This window comes from Trichechus manatus, unplaced genomic scaffold (genome assembly GCF_000243295.1).
Source record: "Trichechus manatus latirostris isolate Lorelei unplaced genomic scaffold, TriManLat1.0 scaffold00028, whole genome shotgun sequence".
Classification (NCBI taxonomy): domain Eukaryota; kingdom Metazoa; phylum Chordata; class Mammalia; order Sirenia; family Trichechidae; genus Trichechus; species Trichechus manatus.
In genome coordinates this window covers 305,565-325,727 of record NW_004443964.1, presented here as the reverse complement: position 1 = coordinate 325,727, position 20,163 = coordinate 305,565, and the positions used below count along the sequence as shown (strand labels likewise).

General features: G+C 49.1%; 1 protein-coding gene across 1 annotated transcript in view; it reads left to right on the top strand.

Moving 5' to 3' along the window:
- The window catches only part of TBCD (tubulin folding cofactor D), a 200,748-nt gene that overhangs the window by 161,101 nt on the left and 19,484 nt on the right, over positions 1 to 20,163 (top strand). Inside the window, exons 26-36 of the mRNA XM_004374331.2 lie at positions 813 to 889; positions 2,007 to 2,088; positions 5,155 to 5,273; positions 6,380 to 6,471; positions 7,158 to 7,298; positions 7,858 to 7,941; positions 8,042 to 8,200; positions 8,280 to 8,418; positions 11,157 to 11,278; positions 18,705 to 18,782; positions 19,576 to 19,665. Of these exons, the coding sequence (XP_004374388.2) occupies positions 813 to 889; positions 2,007 to 2,088; positions 5,155 to 5,273; positions 6,380 to 6,471; positions 7,158 to 7,298; positions 7,858 to 7,941; positions 8,042 to 8,200; positions 8,280 to 8,418; positions 11,157 to 11,278; positions 18,705 to 18,782; positions 19,576 to 19,665 (1,183 nt within the window). The remainder of the gene's footprint in view (positions 1 to 812; positions 890 to 2,006; positions 2,089 to 5,154; positions 5,274 to 6,379; positions 6,472 to 7,157; positions 7,299 to 7,857; positions 7,942 to 8,041; positions 8,201 to 8,279; positions 8,419 to 11,156; positions 11,279 to 18,704; positions 18,783 to 19,575; positions 19,666 to 20,163) is intronic.

Genomic DNA, 20,163 nt, shown 5'->3' with positions numbered 1-20,163 from the left:
CTGTGCGGGGTGCAGACGCCTCCCCTGGGGAGCCGTCTCTGTGGGCTGTGTGGGGTGCAGACACCTCTGCAGGGGAGCCGTCTCCGTGGGCTGTGTGGGGTGCAGACGCCTCCCCAGGGGAGCTGTCTCTGTGGGCTGTGTGGGGTACAGACGCTTCCCCAGGGGAGGCGTTATCGAGGGCTGTGTGACAGCCCTGGTGAGAATGTGCTCCATGGTCCTTACCCTTGAGGGAGCCGTCGGGGGTCCGGAGGCTTCCTCAGCACGAGCCCGGAGCCCCTCCTCGAGTTGTGGGGCCTGGTCAGAGAAGTCAGTGAGGAGGGGATTCCCCCACAGCTCAGTGGCCAGGCTGACTCTGCTTTTAGCTCTGCAGCTTCAGAAATCACGTGACTCCTTTGAATTACAGGATAGACTTAGCATTTGTTATTGAGCGTTGGCTCTGATTGAGGTGAATGTTGGGTTTTTATTGGTGACGCAAGGGGTGATATTTTGAGGAGAGATATAGGACGAGGCTACTTGGAGCTCGCTGGTCTGATAAAACAAAACTTTTCCAAATTTAATGTTTCAAATGATTAAATTTACTGAATGCTAGTATTTCACACGTTAACAGTTTTAACATTTCAGTAGCCATAGGAGACTTTTCCTTTTACATTGAGGGGCCTTTAGACATGGGTGCAGCCTGGAAAATGTCTACTTGAGGTTTTTCCAGGATTCATCTCAAAGATTGCCACCAGCTTTGCTTTAAGAGGGAGAGGGAGATGTGTTTGTTGTTGGGTGCTCACTCAGGTGGGTTAATTTCCTCGTGTCTCTAACAGACGGCTGGCAGTGGCTGATCAACGACACCCTCCGGAATCTCCACCTGGTCTCTAGTCACTCTAGACAGCAGGTCAAGGTGAGGGGCCAGGCTCTGCGCCGTCGTGCCGCGGTCCATGCAGAGTTGACGTCAGTTATTTCTTGTAGAGTTTGTTTCAGAGGACTGTGTGCACCAGGTGTCCCTTTTATGCATCGACATGATAATTGATAAATGCCACAGTTACGTTTGGGATTCTCAATGACATTGTCCATCTCGGCTATAATCTGAAACCTGTAGTCTCTGGTGACCAGAACATTTAGTGTTTTTATTACTGTTTCTGGCTTTATGAGTTCACTTTCCAGCACGCCTCCTCTACACTGAGAGTGGGCTGTAGAATTTTAGGTTGGAGATGGTGCGTGATGCTCACTGTGTGAGCGAGCGAGCCTCATGCACACTTCTGCCCGAGCTTGTGCAGTAGTCTCTCGCTCAGCGGGATGTGGGGGTGCCGTGTGCCTGTGGGTGACTTCGTCCCTCCCCAGGGACTGAAGTGGACTAGGACCCATCAGAAATACAATGCTCACCCATGAATAGGTCATTCGCCATGCTCATTGACACTGACTGGGTTTTGACATTGAGGATGAAAAAGTAGAAGTATGTGCTGGTGTCTTTCATAATTTTCTAGCTGCTTATATATCTTACTGCCTTACCTGGTTAAAATCATTCTGTACGATCCAAATACAGTTTTACTGGTTGAGTTTGAGTGGCTCGTGATCAGTGCCTTACAATTTTCTTTTTAAAAAATACCCACAACTGGATTACCCCGCGGGGACTCCTGATAGCTGCTTCTCCAGTTCGTAAGGGTGACATCTCACTTTTACCTGAGCACTGCCCGTGCCCCACGCCTGTGGCCTCCCTGTGCGCATAAAGACTGTGCGGCCCACTGCCCTAAAGCCCCGCTGGGCCTGGACTGAGCTGGCAGGTGTGGTGGGAGGTGACAAAGGCAGCTGCCAGGACTCGTCCCCAGAAGCGCCTCCCTGGTGCTCCCCTGCCCCCTGCACGGGGACATAGAGGCCCGTGCTGCAGACGGCAGAGCCGTGAGATGTGAGAGCCTGGGTGCCAGATGTTTCTGTTCAGGTTTTGACTTCACTGCTGTGCCCACACTTAAGATGGCTGGGGCTTCATCTCATACAGCTTTGTGTTCCTGTCTGTGTTCCAGGAGGCAGCTGTCTTGGCACTGGCTGCGCTCTGCGGCGAGTACTACCTGAAGGAGCCGGGAGAGGCAGACCCTGCCGTGGTGGGTGAGTGAGACGAAAGGCGGGGAGCCCCCTGCCTGGCCCTGCTAGATTATACTGGGAAGCCCCTGTGGGGTAACTGGGGCCGTGGTGCTGGAAGAGCCAGGAGGGATCCACATGCCAGCCCAGCCCTCTGCAGGGTCACAGCGTCGGCCCTGGGATTGTGCCGCCTACATACAGTCCAGGTGTAGCTTGTTCTGGGAGCGTGTCCCCTCCTGAACATAAAAGGCCACTGCACGTAAATCACAGGGCTGTTTGGGGCAACTTCTCTTGGTAGGAGAGGTGACGGTAGCTCACCTCCAGCATGTGCTCGGGACACGTCTCCCATTGGCCCAGCACACAGTGGAGCTTGTTTGTGTGCTCTGTGCTTTTGTGCCAGCTCTGCCCCCTGGACCACCAGCTCCGACTGGGGATAGACCATGTCCCTTCCTTTAGGAGGTGGAGGTCACAAAGGGGTGCGGGGAGACGCACAAAGAGATAATTTAAACATAGTAAGAGACGTGGGTGCAGTACTGGTGCCTAGCCCAGACTGGAGGCCAGAATGCTTTCCTGGGGAGCAGGACCCTGGGATGAATCTGAAGGAGGAGTGACAGCTTCTAGGGAATGTGTATGGGAAGGACCTGCTAGTAGAGGAGAGACACCCCCTGGAAGGACCTTGAGAGTTTTGTGTGGCTGCTCAAAGGATTTTTTTCTCTATCTCTGAACGAGTCTTAATGTCTGTACTGCGTCAACTGTTCTTGAAACACAGTGTGACTTTTTAAATATGTAAAACCAACTCTTATTTCTTTCAGCAATGTTTTCTTAAATTGCATTAATAAAAATGTTTTTTCTATTTTGTTCTTTGGAGATTCCGATTATATACATATGTTGGATCTCCGTTTCTTGTCTTCTGTATCTGTCATCTTTCTAGATCTTTAAACTTTTTTTTCTCATTTCCTTTTGTTGACTTCTTGTAATTCTGTCCCTATTGTACTTTGTTTTCCTTGGTGTCTCTTTGTTCTTTTGCTCCTTTTACTTTCATTTTCATTATTGTGATGATTTTTTCTTCTTTTCTGAGTTATGTCTGCTCAGTATTGTCTCGCTGTGTCTTCCTAGGTTTCCTGCTTTCTCTTTTGAGTTTTTATTCATAGAGGTAATTACTTCATTAATTTTTATAGTTTATGGCAAAATATCTCTTCAAAGTGTTCAAATGCTCTTTGGCAACATTTTTCTGGTAAGTGTTCTTTGTGTATCAATACATTTTGTTCTTTTCCTGTTTACAGAAAATAGTATTCTGTGTTGCTGCTGGGCTACCTCATTACACATCATCGTATCATTTGGTTTTCCTGGACCAATTATATGCTGAACTTTATCTGATGTCGAGCTAGTTTCTGGCACATCATGAATATGGTGATCAGGTTCATGATCTGGTTCATGACTGTGATTTTTTATATTAGAAATTCTTCATATTCATACATTATGTTGGCCTAAAGCATTCCTTTATGTCATATGGTAGAACATATAATTACTTAAAAAGTATATGAAACACCATTATACATAATACCAACCAAAAACCCCCAAAAAACCAAACCTGTTGCCACTGGGTCAATTCCAACTCATAGTGACGCTATAGGACAGAGTAGAACTGCCCCACAGCATTTCCAAGGAGCAGATGGTACATTCATACTGCTGACCTCTTGGTTAGCAGCCAAGCTCTTAACCACTGTGCCACCAGGGCACCTTTATAAATAAGAAGTATAGAAAATTTTTGTGTAATAACCTAAGTCTGCTGTATGTGATTTTTATAAAAATTAGGAAATATTCTGTAATTATCATCTTCTGACAGACTTTTTAAATTAATACTATATCCCTTTATCACAGGCAATTTTATTTAAAGAGACAGTAACATTATTTTGTATTTAGTCTCTTTTGAAAACTTGGGAAAATACGGTTGTGTTTTACTTTTTGCCCGAGAAGAGAGTAACAACCACATCACTGACAATGTAAAAAGGATGCTGTTCTGAAATAACCTTTGTTTAAACTCAAGTTGTTAAGATGACGGGAGGTGTCTCTTTTCACATGGATACGGAAGCAAATTATTTTAAGTTCCAGTAAGACTGTCACTTAGGTGTCTGTATAAGTTGAGTTTTAATGTTATTTTTGAGCGTATTCATGTGCACATGTTAGAAAGCCATACTTTGTTGAAATTAAAACAACAGTGAAAAGAATCTCTTTGGGTTGTAGCAACTAGGATACATGGACGGTGTCCAGCCCCCTTGCCCGGATCTGAGCTGTGTTTCTCAAGCGTAGTGTGATTATGCTGCCTCTCGCCTTAGAATTCATCGCTTTGCCCCTGTGGCTCACACAGTGGCATTTCACACCTTGGTCCTACAAGGTCCTGCCCTGAGCCGGGCACGCTGTCCTTGTTTCTCATTTCTCCCTCTCACAATCTCTGTTCCAGGTACTGATGACCTTTCCCACCTTAGTGTGCTGTCTGTTTTCACACCACGATGCCTTTGCTCATCCTGTTCTTACTGCTTTTCTCTCCCTTTCTGCTGATGAACCGCAATCCCCTGCTAAGACCGGACTCACACAGGAGCCCTTGGATGAAGCACTCCCTCCCCCGGCGGGCCTCGCGCCTCTTCTGTGCTCCCTGCCTTTGCACTGGGCGGCTTGCACCGAGGCCCTGTGGGGTCTGTTCATGGCCTGCGGGAGCCCTGGGTGTGAGCTTGGCTACGTCTGCTCTCACTCCTTGATGAAATGCTCTCCTTATGAGGAAGCTGTCATTTCCACAATAATCATTTATGTGCTCAGTGAAACACAGGGAAAATTGTCAGCGTTATCTACCATTTTCATAACCCTCTTGGATATATTTTCCCAAGAATGAAATCATGTAGTTAAAATTGCTTATGAAAACATTAAGACCACCTTACAAGAGTTCTTACATCTGATCGGACATTCACCACCTTTAGAAGCCACAAGTGGTTCGTCTCAGCTCTGTGTCAGCGTTTGCTCCCTTTCCTACAGGGCGTCCAGAGTGCGGGCTGTGATTCCCGGCAGCAGTCAGCCTTCATCCTCTGCTTGGTCTTGCAGATGCACTGATAAGGCAGTACCTCGCCGAGCTCCAGAGCCCTGAGGAGATGACGCGCTGCGGCTTCGCGCTGGCCTTGGGGGCCCTTCCCAGCTTCTTCCTGAAGGGCAGGCTGCAGCAGGTGAGGCTGCTTGCATTGGAGAGGGTGTGTCTGAAAGAGACGATTGGACTCTGGTGGCTTCGTGCAGTGAGGCCACACACCTGAGGGGGTCAGGAATGGACGAAACCTTCAGGAAATCCAAGCACACTCGTGGTGGAGAGGGCAGCTTCACGGAAGGCACCACGTGTGAGCGGGAGAAAGAGAAGGACCACAAGGACGAGTGCCCAGTGCCCTGTCACCCGAAGGCAGCGTTGGGGAGGAGGGAGGAGTCTGGTGTGGCTCTGCCGCTGCTTTTTTGGGGGAAGCACCGCTGCCTTTCTGCATGGGGTGTCGCTTCAGCACTGTCGTCTCTGGGAGCAGTCTCCACATCACCTAGAACGGTTTCAGGCCGGGCCGTGACGAGATTGAGGAGGGGCCGTGACAGGGTTGAGGAGGGGCCGTGACGGGGTTGAGGTGAGGCCACTAGGAACCATGTCAGGACGCTAAAGACAAGTGTTGATCCCCGCTGTGGAGGGTCAGAGGAGGGACAAGTGCCTCCCAGCACCGAGGTGGGAGCTGGTGTCCACAGCCTGAGGACGCAGTATCTGTTGCAGCCCGAGGATATGGGTGGGTTTCACATCCTGCACTTCTGGAACCTTTGCTTGCCTGCGGTGCCTGGGCTCCCTGTGCTGCCCTCTACACTGTGCCCAGCTGACACTCCTCAGGGCAGCAGGCCCCCTGTCAACAGAGCAGCCCCCACCCACATGGAATTGGAGGAGGGGCAGCCCCTGGGCACTGCAGCTGCTGTGGTGCTTGGAATTCTCAGGCTAGGTTTGCTCTTCCGGAACATTTAGCTTTTAAAATGAAAATGTCACTTCAAGAAGTAACAGTTCACGTTCTTGAGCCAGAAGCTTCCTCCGTCTACTGTCTAGGTGGGACGGTTGGGTGGGAAGAGCGCCAGACACGCTCCAGCCCAGGCCTCCCTGAGGTGGGGTGGAGGCCGGGCAGGGGCCAGGCCAGCTCTGCTGATAAGAGGCCCAACGGCACCAAGGAAGCTGTCCTCCTGCGTGCTCCTGGAGCCGCGTGAGGCTCCACTGGGCTAACATGGCTTACAGCTGGCAGTTCTGATGACTGTTCACTGTGTCCAGGTCCTGGCAGGTCTGAGAGCCGTTACGCACATTTCCCCCAAGGACGTGAGCTTTGCTGAGGCCCGGAGAGACAGCTTGAGGGCCATTGCTAGGTGAGTTTCAGTGTGTTTCCTCCTAAAGTGACTACCCGAGGCCAGGGACCCAGGGGCAGCATCTGCATGCTGAAGGAGTGCTTGTGGTCTTGTTTTTTCTAGATGCCAGTCAGAAAGCATGAGATGGTTCTTAGAGGCAAACTTTGACTTTTCTAGATTCTTTTTCTTTTCAGAGGATTGTCAAAGAACATTCCAGATGATAGAGGCTCATAAACAGCTTCATTTTGTGTAATTTCAATGAACATTGAGCCAGTCGTGTGATTACTTCTTTGCGTAAAGGGTGTATATCGGCTCGAGGGGGCGAGGCCGTCCCCCCGCCTGTGTGAAGTGGCCTTTGCTTGCTCACAGATAAGCATGGTCCTGCATTCCTCCCCTCCCACCAGGAGTCCAGGGCGTCCCTGTGGGGCCCACGCACCCCCCTCCTCACGCTGAGGCCAGCGTGAGCCCACATTCGCCAGGACGGGACAGTAGCAGGGACCAGCCACGAGCGGCCTCCTCACTGCCTTCAAACCTCAGGCCGAGGAGGCGATCAGGGGAGAGATGCTCACGCTTGCCGTGAAGGGGGCACTGATTTTGAGCATCTGTCCCGAGCAAGTCCTGCTTGGAAAGACGTGCTATGCCATGGTGACGGGAGAAGTGGCAGGGGGACCGGTCACGCTGCTGTTGCTGCCTGTTTGTAATTTTAGGATCTGCCAGACAGTTGGGGTGAGTGCAGGAGGCGTCCCCGACAAGGTCTTGTGCGAGGCGAACGTCCCCCAGATTTACTCCACACTGCTCGACTGCATGAACGACTACACCACAGACAGCAGGGGGGACATCGGAGCGTGGTGAGCACCGCACCTGCACTGCATGGTTGTCCCACATGGTGTCCTCGCCCACAGCGCAGCTCCCAGGTGGAGGTCGGGGCATCCGCACGGCCTCCAGTCTGTGCCCCCCGCCCGGCCTCCCCCGTCCCCCTGCCCAACCTCCCCCCGTCCCCTGGCCCAGCAGTGTCCTGCCCTGTGTCTGAGCGAGCCCCTGGTCAGTGTCCTCCTCCCCACCGCGTCGTCATATGTGGGCTGCCTTTGTTCTCAGCGCTTTCCAGACACCCTGTGCGCTAGCTTCTCTCTCCTGTCTCCATTCCGCTCTTTACTGGAAAAAAATTAACTTCATAAAATACAAATATTGCTGTGTCTCCCATGTGCACACCCCAGTTGGCTCCTCCCGAGTTTATCCATAAAGTTAATTTCTGACAAAGCATCCAGTAAGAACGTTTAGAAGTCAGATCCCCAAATCATTTTTGGAGAAGAGACTAGTGTGGCAGCTCAGGAGGGAAAGGGAGTTTGGGTGAAGCCTTTCTTTGGGTAGAGTTTTCTCACACACTCACGCATCCCCTCTGCCCCGCAGCGTCCGCGAGGCTGCAATGACGAGTCTGATGGAGCTGACACTCTTGCTGGGGAGGAGCCAGCCGCAGCTGATTGGAGCCAGCGTGTGCGTGCAGGGCCGATGTTCACATCTCTGTTTGGGGGTGTGTGGGGAGGGTCCCCTGGCCATGCTGCAGTAATGCCCACAGCCTGCACTCCCTTTGTAGCTGCGAGCGCGTCCTGTGCTATGTGGCCCAGCAGGCCAGTGAGAAGATCGACCGCGTCCGTGCCCACGCCGGCAACGTGCTCCTGACACTGCTGCACTTCGACAGCCCCCCGCTCCCCCACGTGCCGCACCGAGAGGAGCTGGAGCAGATCTTCCCGAGGTGCTGCAGCCGGTGCCCCCGTTCCCGCAAGCAGCCTGGCCCCACCTCAGCCACTGCGCTGACCCTCGCTCTCTTGCAGGTCGGACGTGGCCACCATGAACTGGAACTCGCCCTCCCAGGTGTTCCCACGTATCACCCAGTTCCTGGGCCTGCCGGCGTTCCGCTACCATGTGCTGCTGGGGCTGGCCGTGTCCGCTGGTGGCCTGACGGAGTCCACGGTGAGTGAGAACACCTGGTCCACAGCCCTCCCCCAGCACACACTCATATGCACACCCACAGACACACATGCACCCACACGTGTGCACACACATACGTACACACTCAACGCACCCACATTCATTCACACACTTACATTCACACAGTACACACGTGTTTTTTCTTAGGAAGCATTTTAAAGCGATTTCCAGAAGTTACGTCATTTCACTTGTAAGAACTCCTGTGTCTCTTAAAGGTAAAATTGTTTTAAAATCATAACCGGCGTACTCGTCTCGCACTGAAAACAAGCCTAACGTGCTTTCCTCGGTGTGTTGTTTAGGGTCCTCAGCTTTGTGCAGGGAGGGGCTGGGCGAGGTCCTCACATGGCATTGCTGGTGTCTCACAACACCTGATGGTCCAGGACCCTCCCCACCTCTCTTCCTGACCCTGTACCTTGAAGACGCTGGCATTTGTCTCCTTGCAGCTCCCACTCTGGACTTGGCTGACCGCTTCCAGCAGTGACTGCCCCCGACAGGGTGTGCTCGTCTCTCTGTACCTGGGTCCCGTAAGCCCAGCCTTGGCTGCAGGATGAACAGAGCTCCACAGGCCAAGTCAGCTGTCTGTGCACTGCCCTCAGGTCCCCTGCTGACCCTCCTGGGTGGGCACTGTCTTTTCTGAGCGGCGGGACCACCGTGCTCCTCTTGGGCTCTGTGCCTGCCCTCTTGGCTCCATGCCTTTTCCACCCCACCCCATTTTCACTCCTCCCCTTTGTCACCCCATTCTATTATCACCCCGCCCCTTTGTCATCCCACCCCATTGTCACCCCATCCCTTTGTCCCCCCTCCCCACTGTTAGCCCTCCCCATCATCATCCCACCCTTTCTACCCTGCTCCATCATCACCCTGCCCCATCACCACCCTCCCCCATCGTCACCCCATCCGTCACCCTACCCCATTTCCATCCCACCCCATCGTCACCCCATTTTTCACTCCACCTCAGTGCCATCGCACCCTGTCGCCACCCTGCCCTTTTCACTCCACCTCTTTGTCGCTCTGACCCTCTCTCACCCCTCCTTTCCCACCCTGCCCATTGTCCCACTGGGGTCCGGCTGACTCTGCCTCCTCCTTGTGCTTCTCACGCCTCTGAATTCTCGGGATGCTTGCCCACTGCACCTCCGGGTCTTCCTCAGCTTTTCTCTAATCTGACGTTTCTCTCTTCTCACGTTGTTTTTGATTTCAGTAACTGTTACTAGTTTCCAAATGTTCCGTTTCCAGACCTGTTTCTGATAGTGTTCCATGTGTGTTCATCCTTGTAATTGCATTTTTTTCTTTAAAAAACTAACAGTTTTTTATATTCTGGATCCCTGGTGGTGCAGTGGTTAAGAGCTCGATTGCTAACCAAAAGGTCAGCAGTTTGAATCCACCAGGTGCTCCTTGGAAACCCTACAGATCAGTTCTGTTCTGTCCTGTAGGGTCGCTATAGGTCAGAATTGGCTCACTGGCAACGGGTTTGGTTTTTGGTTTTCTGTATTGTGTGTGTTGTGATTCCAGTGTCCGCAGTCTGGGGGCGCTCAGCCTTTGCTCCCTGTCTGCATAGCTTGTGCATCATGGCTCAGAACCTTGGGCTTCAGTTGTGAGATGGTGGGGGCCGGCGGAGCCCCTTCAAGAGGCCGTACCTGGCTTCTGCTGGCAGCTCGGGTGGTGCCCCAGGGGCTCTGGTCAGAGCTGGAGCTGCAGACCCCTCTGTGAGAGGTTGTGCCCAGCTTCTGCTGGCAGCTCGGGTGGGTGCTCCGAGGGCCTGGGTCAGAGCTGGAGCCGCAGACCCTTTCATCTTCCTGGTCAGCATCACACCAGCACTGTAGCTGCCAGGCTGCAGTGTCACGGGGCCTCTGGATCCCTGCCGCTCGGCTGGCTCCCGGGTCCCAGCTGCCTCGGCCTCCACCTCCGCAATGCCCAGGCCCAGCGCCCTACTGCCCACTAGTGTTTGTTTCAGTGCCTGTGATGGGGTCTCTGGAACACCCCCTACTACTTAGGGGCCCACCTGTCCTCAGCCCGCCATCTTGTTGTGGAGGGGGTGTCTCACAACATCTCCTTACAAGACCCAGTACCTCTGCCCTCACAGTCACACGTGCAGACCTGTAATGGGGACAGCGTGGGGGTTGTTGAGCCCATGACCGTGACCACGGTGACAGCGTGGGGGTTGTTGAGCCCATGACCGTGACCACTGTGACAGCGTGGGGGTTGTTCAGCCCGTGATGGTGACCACAATGACAGCGTGGGGGTCATTTGACCCGTGATGGTGACCACTTTCATGGCGTGGGGGTCATTTGACCTGTGACGGTGACCACCATTGATGGCGTGGGGTCATTTGACGTGTGACAGTGACCGGCATGGGGGTCATTAAACCTGTGACAGTGACCACTGTGACAGTGTGGGGGTCATTTGACCTGTGATGGTGACCATCATGACAGCGTGGGGGTCATTAAACCTGTGATGGGGACTGCTGTGACAATGCGGGGGTTCAAAGCAGCAGCATGTGACAGCTCATGGGACATTGCCACCTGTGGAGGGAAGCGTCCCATCTCAGACTCTTGCACTGTGGCCAGTGCCCTTGTCCAGGCCCGCTGGGTATTTATTCATGTTGTCTTCACTCCTGAAGCTGTCTTCTCAACCCTGGAGCAGATGTTTTGAGCCCTTGGAGCCAGCCTGGGCTGGGCTGGGTGTGCGTCTCGGCACAGCCTCCCAGAGCGCTTCTGTTGCAGGTCAAGTATTCGATGCAGAGCCTGTGTGAGTACATGAAGAGCATTCAGAAGGACCCGCAGGCCATGGCGTGCCTCAGCGGAACCCTCCTGCAGATCTTCGAGGATAATCTTCTGAACGACAGGTAATGTATATGCTTACGGGAGCTCAGGGCAGCAAAATGAGCCTCATGGTCAGATTGCCATTGGAGTCTGGTGTGGCCTGTGCTGGCTGCAGCATTTTCCCTGTTCTCTGGGGTCTCACTCATTCTCCCAGGATTGTAAGAGAGAATTGGGATGCATGTGGTGCCCCAGGCTAGCCCATGAGGCCACAGCAAGGCTAAGAGTCTTCTTGTGCCCGACCTGTGGCGGCCTCACAGGGTGAAATCACATCTTTCCTAGAGAGTGAAGTAAAGGTAGTTATGTGAGGAGACAGTGAAGTAGAATGCAGTTTCCCCTTTAGGAGACGCTCACCACCACACTCCATAAGGCCAGCGTTCCCCTTGGACGCTCATGCCAACAGCACCTCGGCCACATGCAGATTGTTCACGCCACGGCCGCTGAGTGAGTGAGACTCAAGTTCTCAGGATTAGAACATCCCAGTGCAAACGTGACTTGATTTGTAAAGTATCTGGATCTGAGTTTTTGGGAACAGCCTTTACAGGAGTGTGGACTCCGCAGGCCTTTGTCTCAGAATGGTCAGCGTTCCCCTGTAGCAGCAGCTTCTGTCCCTCCTCCTGTGTCAGGGTTGGCGGTGCTGTCTCTGACAGGGTTGTCCTGGCACGCGTGAGCGCCCAGCAGGGCTCTCCTGTCCCAGCCATGTGGCTGCAGCTCCCGTCATGACAGGACCTAGCAGGCAGTGGCCCAGCTCTCACCAGTAGGAACCCAGACCCATTTTCTTTTCTTTTTTTTTGTAAAAAATAATAACCAAAAAAACCAAACCTGTTGCCGTCGAGTTGATTCCAACTCACAGCAAAACTATAATAAACTAAAGTATACAATTTGGTAAGTTTTGACATAGTTAGACACCATGAAACCATCTGCACAGTGAACATACCCATCGTCCCAGGTTTCCTCCTGCCCTTTGCCATCCCCCCTTCCTGCTCCCTGTATCCCTCCCTCCAGGAACCCCCACCCCGGCATCCACGGATGTGCTTTCTGTCAGTGCAGCTTCATTTGCATTTTCTAGAATGTCGTTTCAGCAGAGGCACATGGTGTGCACTCTGTTCGTGTTGGACTTCTTTGACCCAACATCATTCTTTTCAAATTCATCCATCTTGTTGTATGTGTCAGTCATTTACTCCAGTTATTGCTGAGTAGTATTTCATTACATGGCTATATCACAATTTAACTATCCACCTATTGACGGACATTTGGGTTGTTTCGATTTTGAGGCTGTTACAAATAAAGCTGCTGTGAACTTTGATGTATCAGTTTCTGTACGAACATGTATTTCCTTTTCTCTTGTGTAATTACCTGAGAGTTAATGGCAGGTGAATGTTTAACCTTTTAGGAAATCGCCAAACCCTTTTCCAAAGTGGTTTACCGTTTACCTTCCTGCCAGTAGTGTATGAGAGTTCCAGTTGCTCCACATTATAACCAGCACTTGGTATTTTTAATGTTAGCCATTCTAATAGGTGTGCAATGGTAGCTTACTGTAGTCTAAATTTACACTGGCCTGATGACTAATGGAAAAGGAGCCCTGGTGGCACAGTGGGTAAAGTGCTCGACTGCTAACCAAAAGGTCGGTGGCTCAAACACACCAGCCACTCTGTGGGAGAAAGATGTGGCAGTCTGCTTCCATAAAGATTACAGCCCTGGAAACCCTACGGGGCAGTTCTACTCTGTCTTACAGGGTTGCTGTGAGTTGGAATCAATTTGATGGCAGTGGGTTTTAGTGACTAAGGCGTTGAACATCTTTTTATTGGCTTATTTGCCATTCTTATATTCTCTCTGGTAAAATGTCTGTTCATACCTTTTGCCTATTTTTTAATTAGGTTTTCTTTTTTCTTATCGTTGAGTTTAGAGATTTCTTTATAAATTCTGGACAAGTCCTTTGTCAGATATGTGATGTGCAAATATTTTCCTCCAAATGGTAGCTTGTCTTTCCACTCTGAGCAGTCTCTTTCACAGAACAAGTGTGTTCCATTATCATGATCTTGTGTATCTATTTGTTCTTTTATGGATTGTGCTTTTGGTGTCGTATTTAAGAAATGATTGGCTAATCTAGGTCACAACAATTTTCTCCAAAGTTTTCTTCTAGAAGATTTATAGTTTTAGGTTTTGTATTTAGATCTATGATCCGTTTTGAGTTAGTTTTTGTATATTGTGGAAGGTATGGATCCACGTTCATTTATTGCACACAAATATCCAGTTGTTCCAGCACCATTTATTAAAAAGACTATCCTTTCTCCACTGTGTTGCCTTTGTAGTACTGTCAAAAATAAATTATCTACATATGTGGGTTTATTTCCAGACTCTTCTGTTCCTTGACCTGTTGGTCTGTCTTCATTGCCAATACCACACAGTTTTGATTAGTTTTATAATAATTTTTGAAATTAAGTAGTTTTAGCCCTCTGACTTTGTTCTTTTTTTTCCAGAATGGTTTTGGCTATTCTTGATTTTTTTGGACTTCCATATAAATTTTAGAATTGGCTTTTCAATTTCTACAAAGCAGCCCACTGGGATTTAGATTGGGATTGTGTTGAATCGTATCATTCAATGTGGAGAGAATTGACATCTTAACAGGATTGGTTTTTCCTAGCCATGAACAAGGCATATATCTCCATTTATCTAAGTTTTCTTTGATTTCTCTTAGCTATATTTTGTAGTTTTCAACGTGTAAGACTTTGTTTATTGCTGTTGTTATTGTTGTTTGGTGCCATCAAATCAGTTCAAACTCACAGCAACCCCATGTACAGCAGAACAAAACACTGCCTGGTCCTACACCATCCTTGCAATCATTGCTATGTTTGAGCCAATTGTCGCAGCCACTGTGTCAATCCATCTCATCGAGGGTCTTCTTTTTCGCTTACCCTCTACTTAACGAAGCATGATGCCCTTCTCCGGGGATTGGTCCCTCCTGATAACACGTCCAAGTACGTGAGACGAAGTCTCGCCATCCTCGTTTCTAAGGAGCATTCTGAATATACTTCTTCCAAAACAGATTTGTTTGTTCTTCTAGGAGTCCGTGGTATAGTCAGTATTCTTGCCCAACAACATAATTCAAAGGCATCAATTCTTCAGTCTTCTTTATTCATTGTCCAGCTTTCACAGGCATATGAGGCGACCAAAAATACCATGGCTTGGGTCAGGTGACGTCTTTACTTTTTAACACTTTAAAGAGGTCTTTTGCAGCAGATTTGCCCAGTGCAATATGTCGTTTGATTTCTTGACTGCTTCTCCCATGGGTGTTGATTGTGGATCCAAGTAAAATGAAATCCTTGACAACTTCAGTATTTTCTCCATTTATCATGATGTTGCTTATTGGCCCAGTTGTGAGGTTTTTGTTTTCTTTATGTTGAGGTGTAATCCATAATGAAAGCTAGTCTTCGATCCTAATCAGTAAGTGCTTCAAGTCCTCTTCGCTTTTAGTAAGCAAGGTTGTATCATCTGCATATCCAAGGTTGTTAATGAGTCCTCTTCCAATCCTGATGCCCCTTTCTTCTTCATGTAGTCCAGCTTCTCAGCTTATTTGCTCAGCATACAGACTGAAAAAGTATGGTGAAAGGATACAGCCCTGACACACACCTTTCCTGACTTTAAACCATGCAGTATTCCCTTGTTCTGTTCAAACGACTGCCTCTTGATCTGTGTACAGGTCCCTCATGAGCACAATTAAGTGTTCTGGAATTCCCATTCTTTGTAATGTTATCCATAGATTGTTACAATCCACAGTCGAACGCCTTTGCATGGTCAATAAAACACAGGTAAACATCTTTCTGGTATTCTCTGCTTTCAGCTAAGATCCATCTGAGATCAGTAATGATATCCTTCATTCCACGTCCTCTTCTGAATCCGGCTCGAATTTCTGGCTGTTCCGTGTATTGCTTTTGTATTGCTGCAACCGTTTTTGAATTATCTTCAGCAAAATTTTACTTGTGTGTAATATTACTTACATTGTTTGATAATTTACACATTCTGTTGGATCACCTTTCTTTGGAACGGGCACAAATATGGATCTCTTCCAGTCAATTGGGCAGGTAGCTGTATTCCAAATTTCTTGGCATAGACCATTGTGCGCTTCCAGTGTTGCATCCATTTGTTGAAACATCTCAGTTGGTATTCTGGCAATTCCTGGAGCCTTGTTTTTCATGAGTGACTTTAGTGCAGCTTGGACCATCATATGCTACCTCCTGAAATGGCTGAATGTTGACTAATTCTTTTTGGTACAGTGACTCTGTATTGTGTCCATCTTCTTTTGATGCTTCCTGGTTTTTTTTTTTACCCCCAGCATCCTTCAGTATGGCAACTCAAGGCTTGAATTTTTTCTCTAGTTCTTTCAGCTTGAGAAATGCTGAGTGTGTTTTTCCCTTTTGGTTTTCTAATGCCAGGACTTTGCACATTTCATTATAACACTTTGTCTTCTCGAGCCTCCTTTGAAATCTTCTGTTCAGCTCTTTTACTTCATTTCTTCCATTTGTTTTAGCTACTCTACATCCAGGAGCAAGTTTCAGAGTCTCTTCTGACATCCATTTTGGTCATTTCCCTCTTTCCTATCTTTTTAATGACCTTTTGTTTTCTTCATGCATGATGTCCTTGATGTCACCCCACAACTCATCTGGTCTTCGGTCATTAGTGTTCAGTGTGTCAAATCTATTCTTGAAATGGTCTCTAATTCAGTGGAATATACTCAAGGTCATACTTTGGCTCTTGTGAACGTGTTCTCATTTTCTTCAGCTTCAACTTGAACTTGCATTTGAGCTGTCTGTTCCAGAGTCATCTCCTCATCTTGTTCTTACTGATGATATTGAGCCTTTCAATCGTCTCTTTCCACAGATGTAGTCAATTTGATTCCTGTGTATTCCATCTGGCAAGGGTTACATGTACTGTCACCATTTATGTTGTTGAAGAAAGATTAGTTCTAAAGAATAGGTTGTTGGGTCTTGCAAAATTCTATCATGCGATTCCCGGTGTTGTTTCTATCACCAAGGCCGTATTTTTCAACTTCTGAAACTTCTTTGTTTCTAACTTTCGCATTCCAATCACAAGTAATTATCAATGCATCTTGATTGCATGTTTGATCAATTTCAGACTTTAAGTTGGTAAAAATCTTCAGTTTTTTCATCTTTGGTATTAACGGTTGGTGTGTAAATTTGAGTAAAAGTCGTATTAACTGTTCTTCCTTGTAAAGCCCGAACTCCTTGCCATCGAGTTGATACCAACTCATAGCGCCCCTATAGGACAGAGTAGAACTGCCCCATAGGGATTCAAAGGAGAAGCTGGTGGATTTGAACTGCCAAGCTCTTAACCATTATGCCACCAGGGCTCCAATCCTATCACTGACAGTGTTGTTACTTCAGGATAGATCTTGCAATGTTCTTTTTGACAATGAATATGATGTCATTTTTCTTCAATTTGTCATTCCCAGCATAGTAGACCATATGAATGTCCGATTCAGAATGGCCAATACCAGTCCCTCTTAGCTCACTAAGGCTTAGAATGTCTGTCTTCAAGCACTCCATTTCATTTCTGACAACTTCCAATTTTCCTAGATTCATACTTCATACATTCAACATTCCAATTATTATTGGATGTTTGCAGCTGTTTCTTCTCAAAGAGTCATGCCATATCAGCAAATGAAGGTCCCAAAAGTTCTACTTCATCTATATCATTAAGGTTGACTCTTCTTTGAGGAGGCAGCTCTTTCCCAGTCATATTTTGAGTGCCTTCCAATCTGAGGGGCTCATCTTCTCATGAGCCTACTGTGGTGACTTGCATGTTGCTATGATGCTGGAAGCTTTGCCACTGGTATTTCAAATACCAGTAGGGTCACTCATGGTGGCCAGGTTTCAGTGGAGCTTCCAGACTAAGACAGACTAGGAAGAAGGACCTGGTATACTTCTAACAAAATTAGCCAGTGGAAACCTTAGGATTAGCAGCAAAACACTGTTTATTGCTAGTGTATAGAAATACAACTTATTTTTGCATATTGATCTTGTATCCTGCAATTTTGCTAAACTCACTTATTAAGTTGTAGTAGCTTTTTTGTAGATTGCACTGGATTTTCAACATAGATGATCATGTTGTCTGCAAACAGAGTTTTACTTTTTTCCAGTCTGGGTGCTTTTTCTTTTTCTTGCCTGATCGCACTGGCTAGAACCTCCAGTACAGTGTTGAATAGACATGGTGAGAGTGATATTCATGTCTTGTTTTTGATCGTAGGAGGGAAGTATTCAGTCTTTCACAGTTGATTTTTCTGTTAACTGTTGGTTTTTCATAGATGCCCCTTTTGAGGTTAACAAAGTTCCTTTCCACTCCTGGTTTCCTGAGTGTTCATTATGAAGGATGTTGAGTTTGTGTGTCAGATGCTTTTCCTGCATCTACTGAGGGGATCATATGGTTTTTATTATTTTAGTTTGTTAATATGCTAAATTACATTGAGTTTTACATGTTAAGCCAACCTTGCATTCCTAGGAAAACCCTAATTGAACATTGATGTTAATCTATTGTTGGATTTACTAAAATTATGTTTAGAATTTTTGCATCTATGTTCATAAAGAATATTGATCTGTAGTTTTCTTATACTATCTTCATCAGGTTTTGGTATCAGGGTAATGCTGGCCTTTCTAATGAGTTGGCAAGTATTCCTCTTTTAATTTTTGGAAAATTTTATGTAGGACTGATAATATGTTTTTCCTAAATGTTTCGTATAGCTCACCAGTGAAACTATCTGTGCCTGGAGTTTTCTTAGGTAGGAAGGTTTTTAATCTTTAATTTGGTGTACGTAATAGATACAGGGCTATTCAGGTTCTCTATTTTTTCTTGAATGAGGTTTGGTAATTAGTTGATGTCTTTCAAGGAGTCTGTCTACTTCATCTAAGTTATCGTATTTATTGGCATAGGGTTATTCATTGTTGTTAATTTTGTTGCTGTTGTGTCAATTCCAACTCATGATGACCCCATGTGTGATGTGTGTCCAGCAGCCTTCCTGGGAAGGGCCTTCCCTGGGAGAAGCTGCATGGTGGGCACCCACCCAGCATCGGTGCTGCAGCATCTCTTCTTTACCTGGCCCTCGCTTCAGGCTGTGCCTGGGCTGGAAAGCCGGGGAATATGGCCCCTGGGTGGAACACATGTGCGTTTCTGTTAATGTGCTTTAAGAAAACAACAAACGAGCCTTTGACCCCAAACTGCTTAGAAACCCAGTGCTCTAGGTGTGCTTCCTCTCCTCTGTGTCCTCACAGGAAGTCCCTCCTCTCCCCACAGAAGGAAACGCTGCCTCCTGGGGCCGAACGAGGTCACATCCCGCTAATGCGGATCAGGGGCGGGGAGCAGGGCCCAGCAGTGCCAGACCCTCAGTGGACCTGTGACCACAGGGCCTGCGGCTTTGTCTCACAGCGTATCTCCCCTCAGGGTGTCCGTGCCACTGCTGAAGACACTGGACCAGATGCTGGCCAATGGGTGCTTTGATGTCTTCACGGTGGAGGAGGAGTGAGTACTGCCTTCCTGGTTGAGCTGCAATAGCTCCTGACTTAAGGGAAATATAATCAGATCCTGAGACCAGAACTCTAGGTGGTAATTTTCCAGGGGAGGCAAGATTCGTTTGTATATACACTCTTAAGTCCAGTAAGCAAGCATTGGCTGCTATGCTGAGGTGGGGCAGATGTGGAAGGAGGAGATGGGGAGGCAGGAGGTGGGTAGGTAGGGAGGTGGGAGGCAGCAGGTAGGGAGGTGGGTAGGTGGGATGCGGCAGGTAGAGAGGTGGGAGGTGGCAGGTGGGGAGGTGGCAGGTGGGGAGGTGGCAGGCAGCAGGTAGGGAGGTGGGAGGTGGGAAGGTAGGGAGGTGGGAAGGTAGGGAGGTGGGCAGGTAGGGAGGTGGGTAGGTGAGAAGGTAGTCACGTGGCCTCACCTGCAGTGAGGGGGCAGGATCAGAGCCTGTGGCAGTCCCTGTGGAACATGTCTCTCTGGGGGATGGTGTCTGTCTGGTTGCCCAAGGACGAGAATTAGCAGCTGAGAAAGGGACTGTCACTGGCCGAGGCCCCAGACTGTGCTCTCAGCAAGCTGCCCACCTGCCTTTGCCACGCAGATGGCTGTGCAGACCGGGAAGAGTGCATCTGCTCGCTCCCGCACTCTTGGCATCTAGGGTTCAGGCACAGCGTCACGCAGGTCACTGAGGACATTCCGTCAGGCCAACTGTGTGGCAGCCCTGCCACCATCACCATGGGCTGCCACGCATGCCGTCCGTACCATGAAAGCACATCTAGTGCCTTGTGTTTCCTTCCAGCCACCCCTTTGCTGTGAAGTTGCTTGTGCTTTGCAAGGAGGAAATGAAGAAGTCCAAAGACATCCAGAAACTTCGATCGAGCATCGCTGTGTGAGTGTTGTATCCCCTGCCCGAGGCAGCAAAGATGGGACTCAGAGCAGCTGGGAGCCGAGGGGTGGGAGGGCTGGGGGAACAGTGTTTCCAGCTGGAAAGATGAGTCTGGCCTTGACCGTCCAGCCCCAGCGTGGGGCGTGGTGGGGCGGGAGACAGACTGTGGCCGGGGAGTGCTACGTGTAAGGCACCGTCTTTCACTGAGGCGGGTTTCACAGAAACAGACATGATTCCTGGACGCATTCAGGAGGCCACGATGTGTTTGCTGATGATGCTCTGACTTGCGGTCAGTTACCTAAACTGCCTCGTAGACCCCCACTGCTCTTCCTGAGGCCCGCGGTTGGGGGGTCGTCAGGCTTCAGGTGAGAGCGAGGCTTTGTAGCAGCACCTGCAGGGCTGGAGTTGGTGCCTTTTTCTCTAGACCTCCTTCAGGCCCCCGAGTAGGCGTGCGCTCAGGGGTGACTCCTCCAGGCCTCCGAGTAGGCGTGCGCTCAGGGG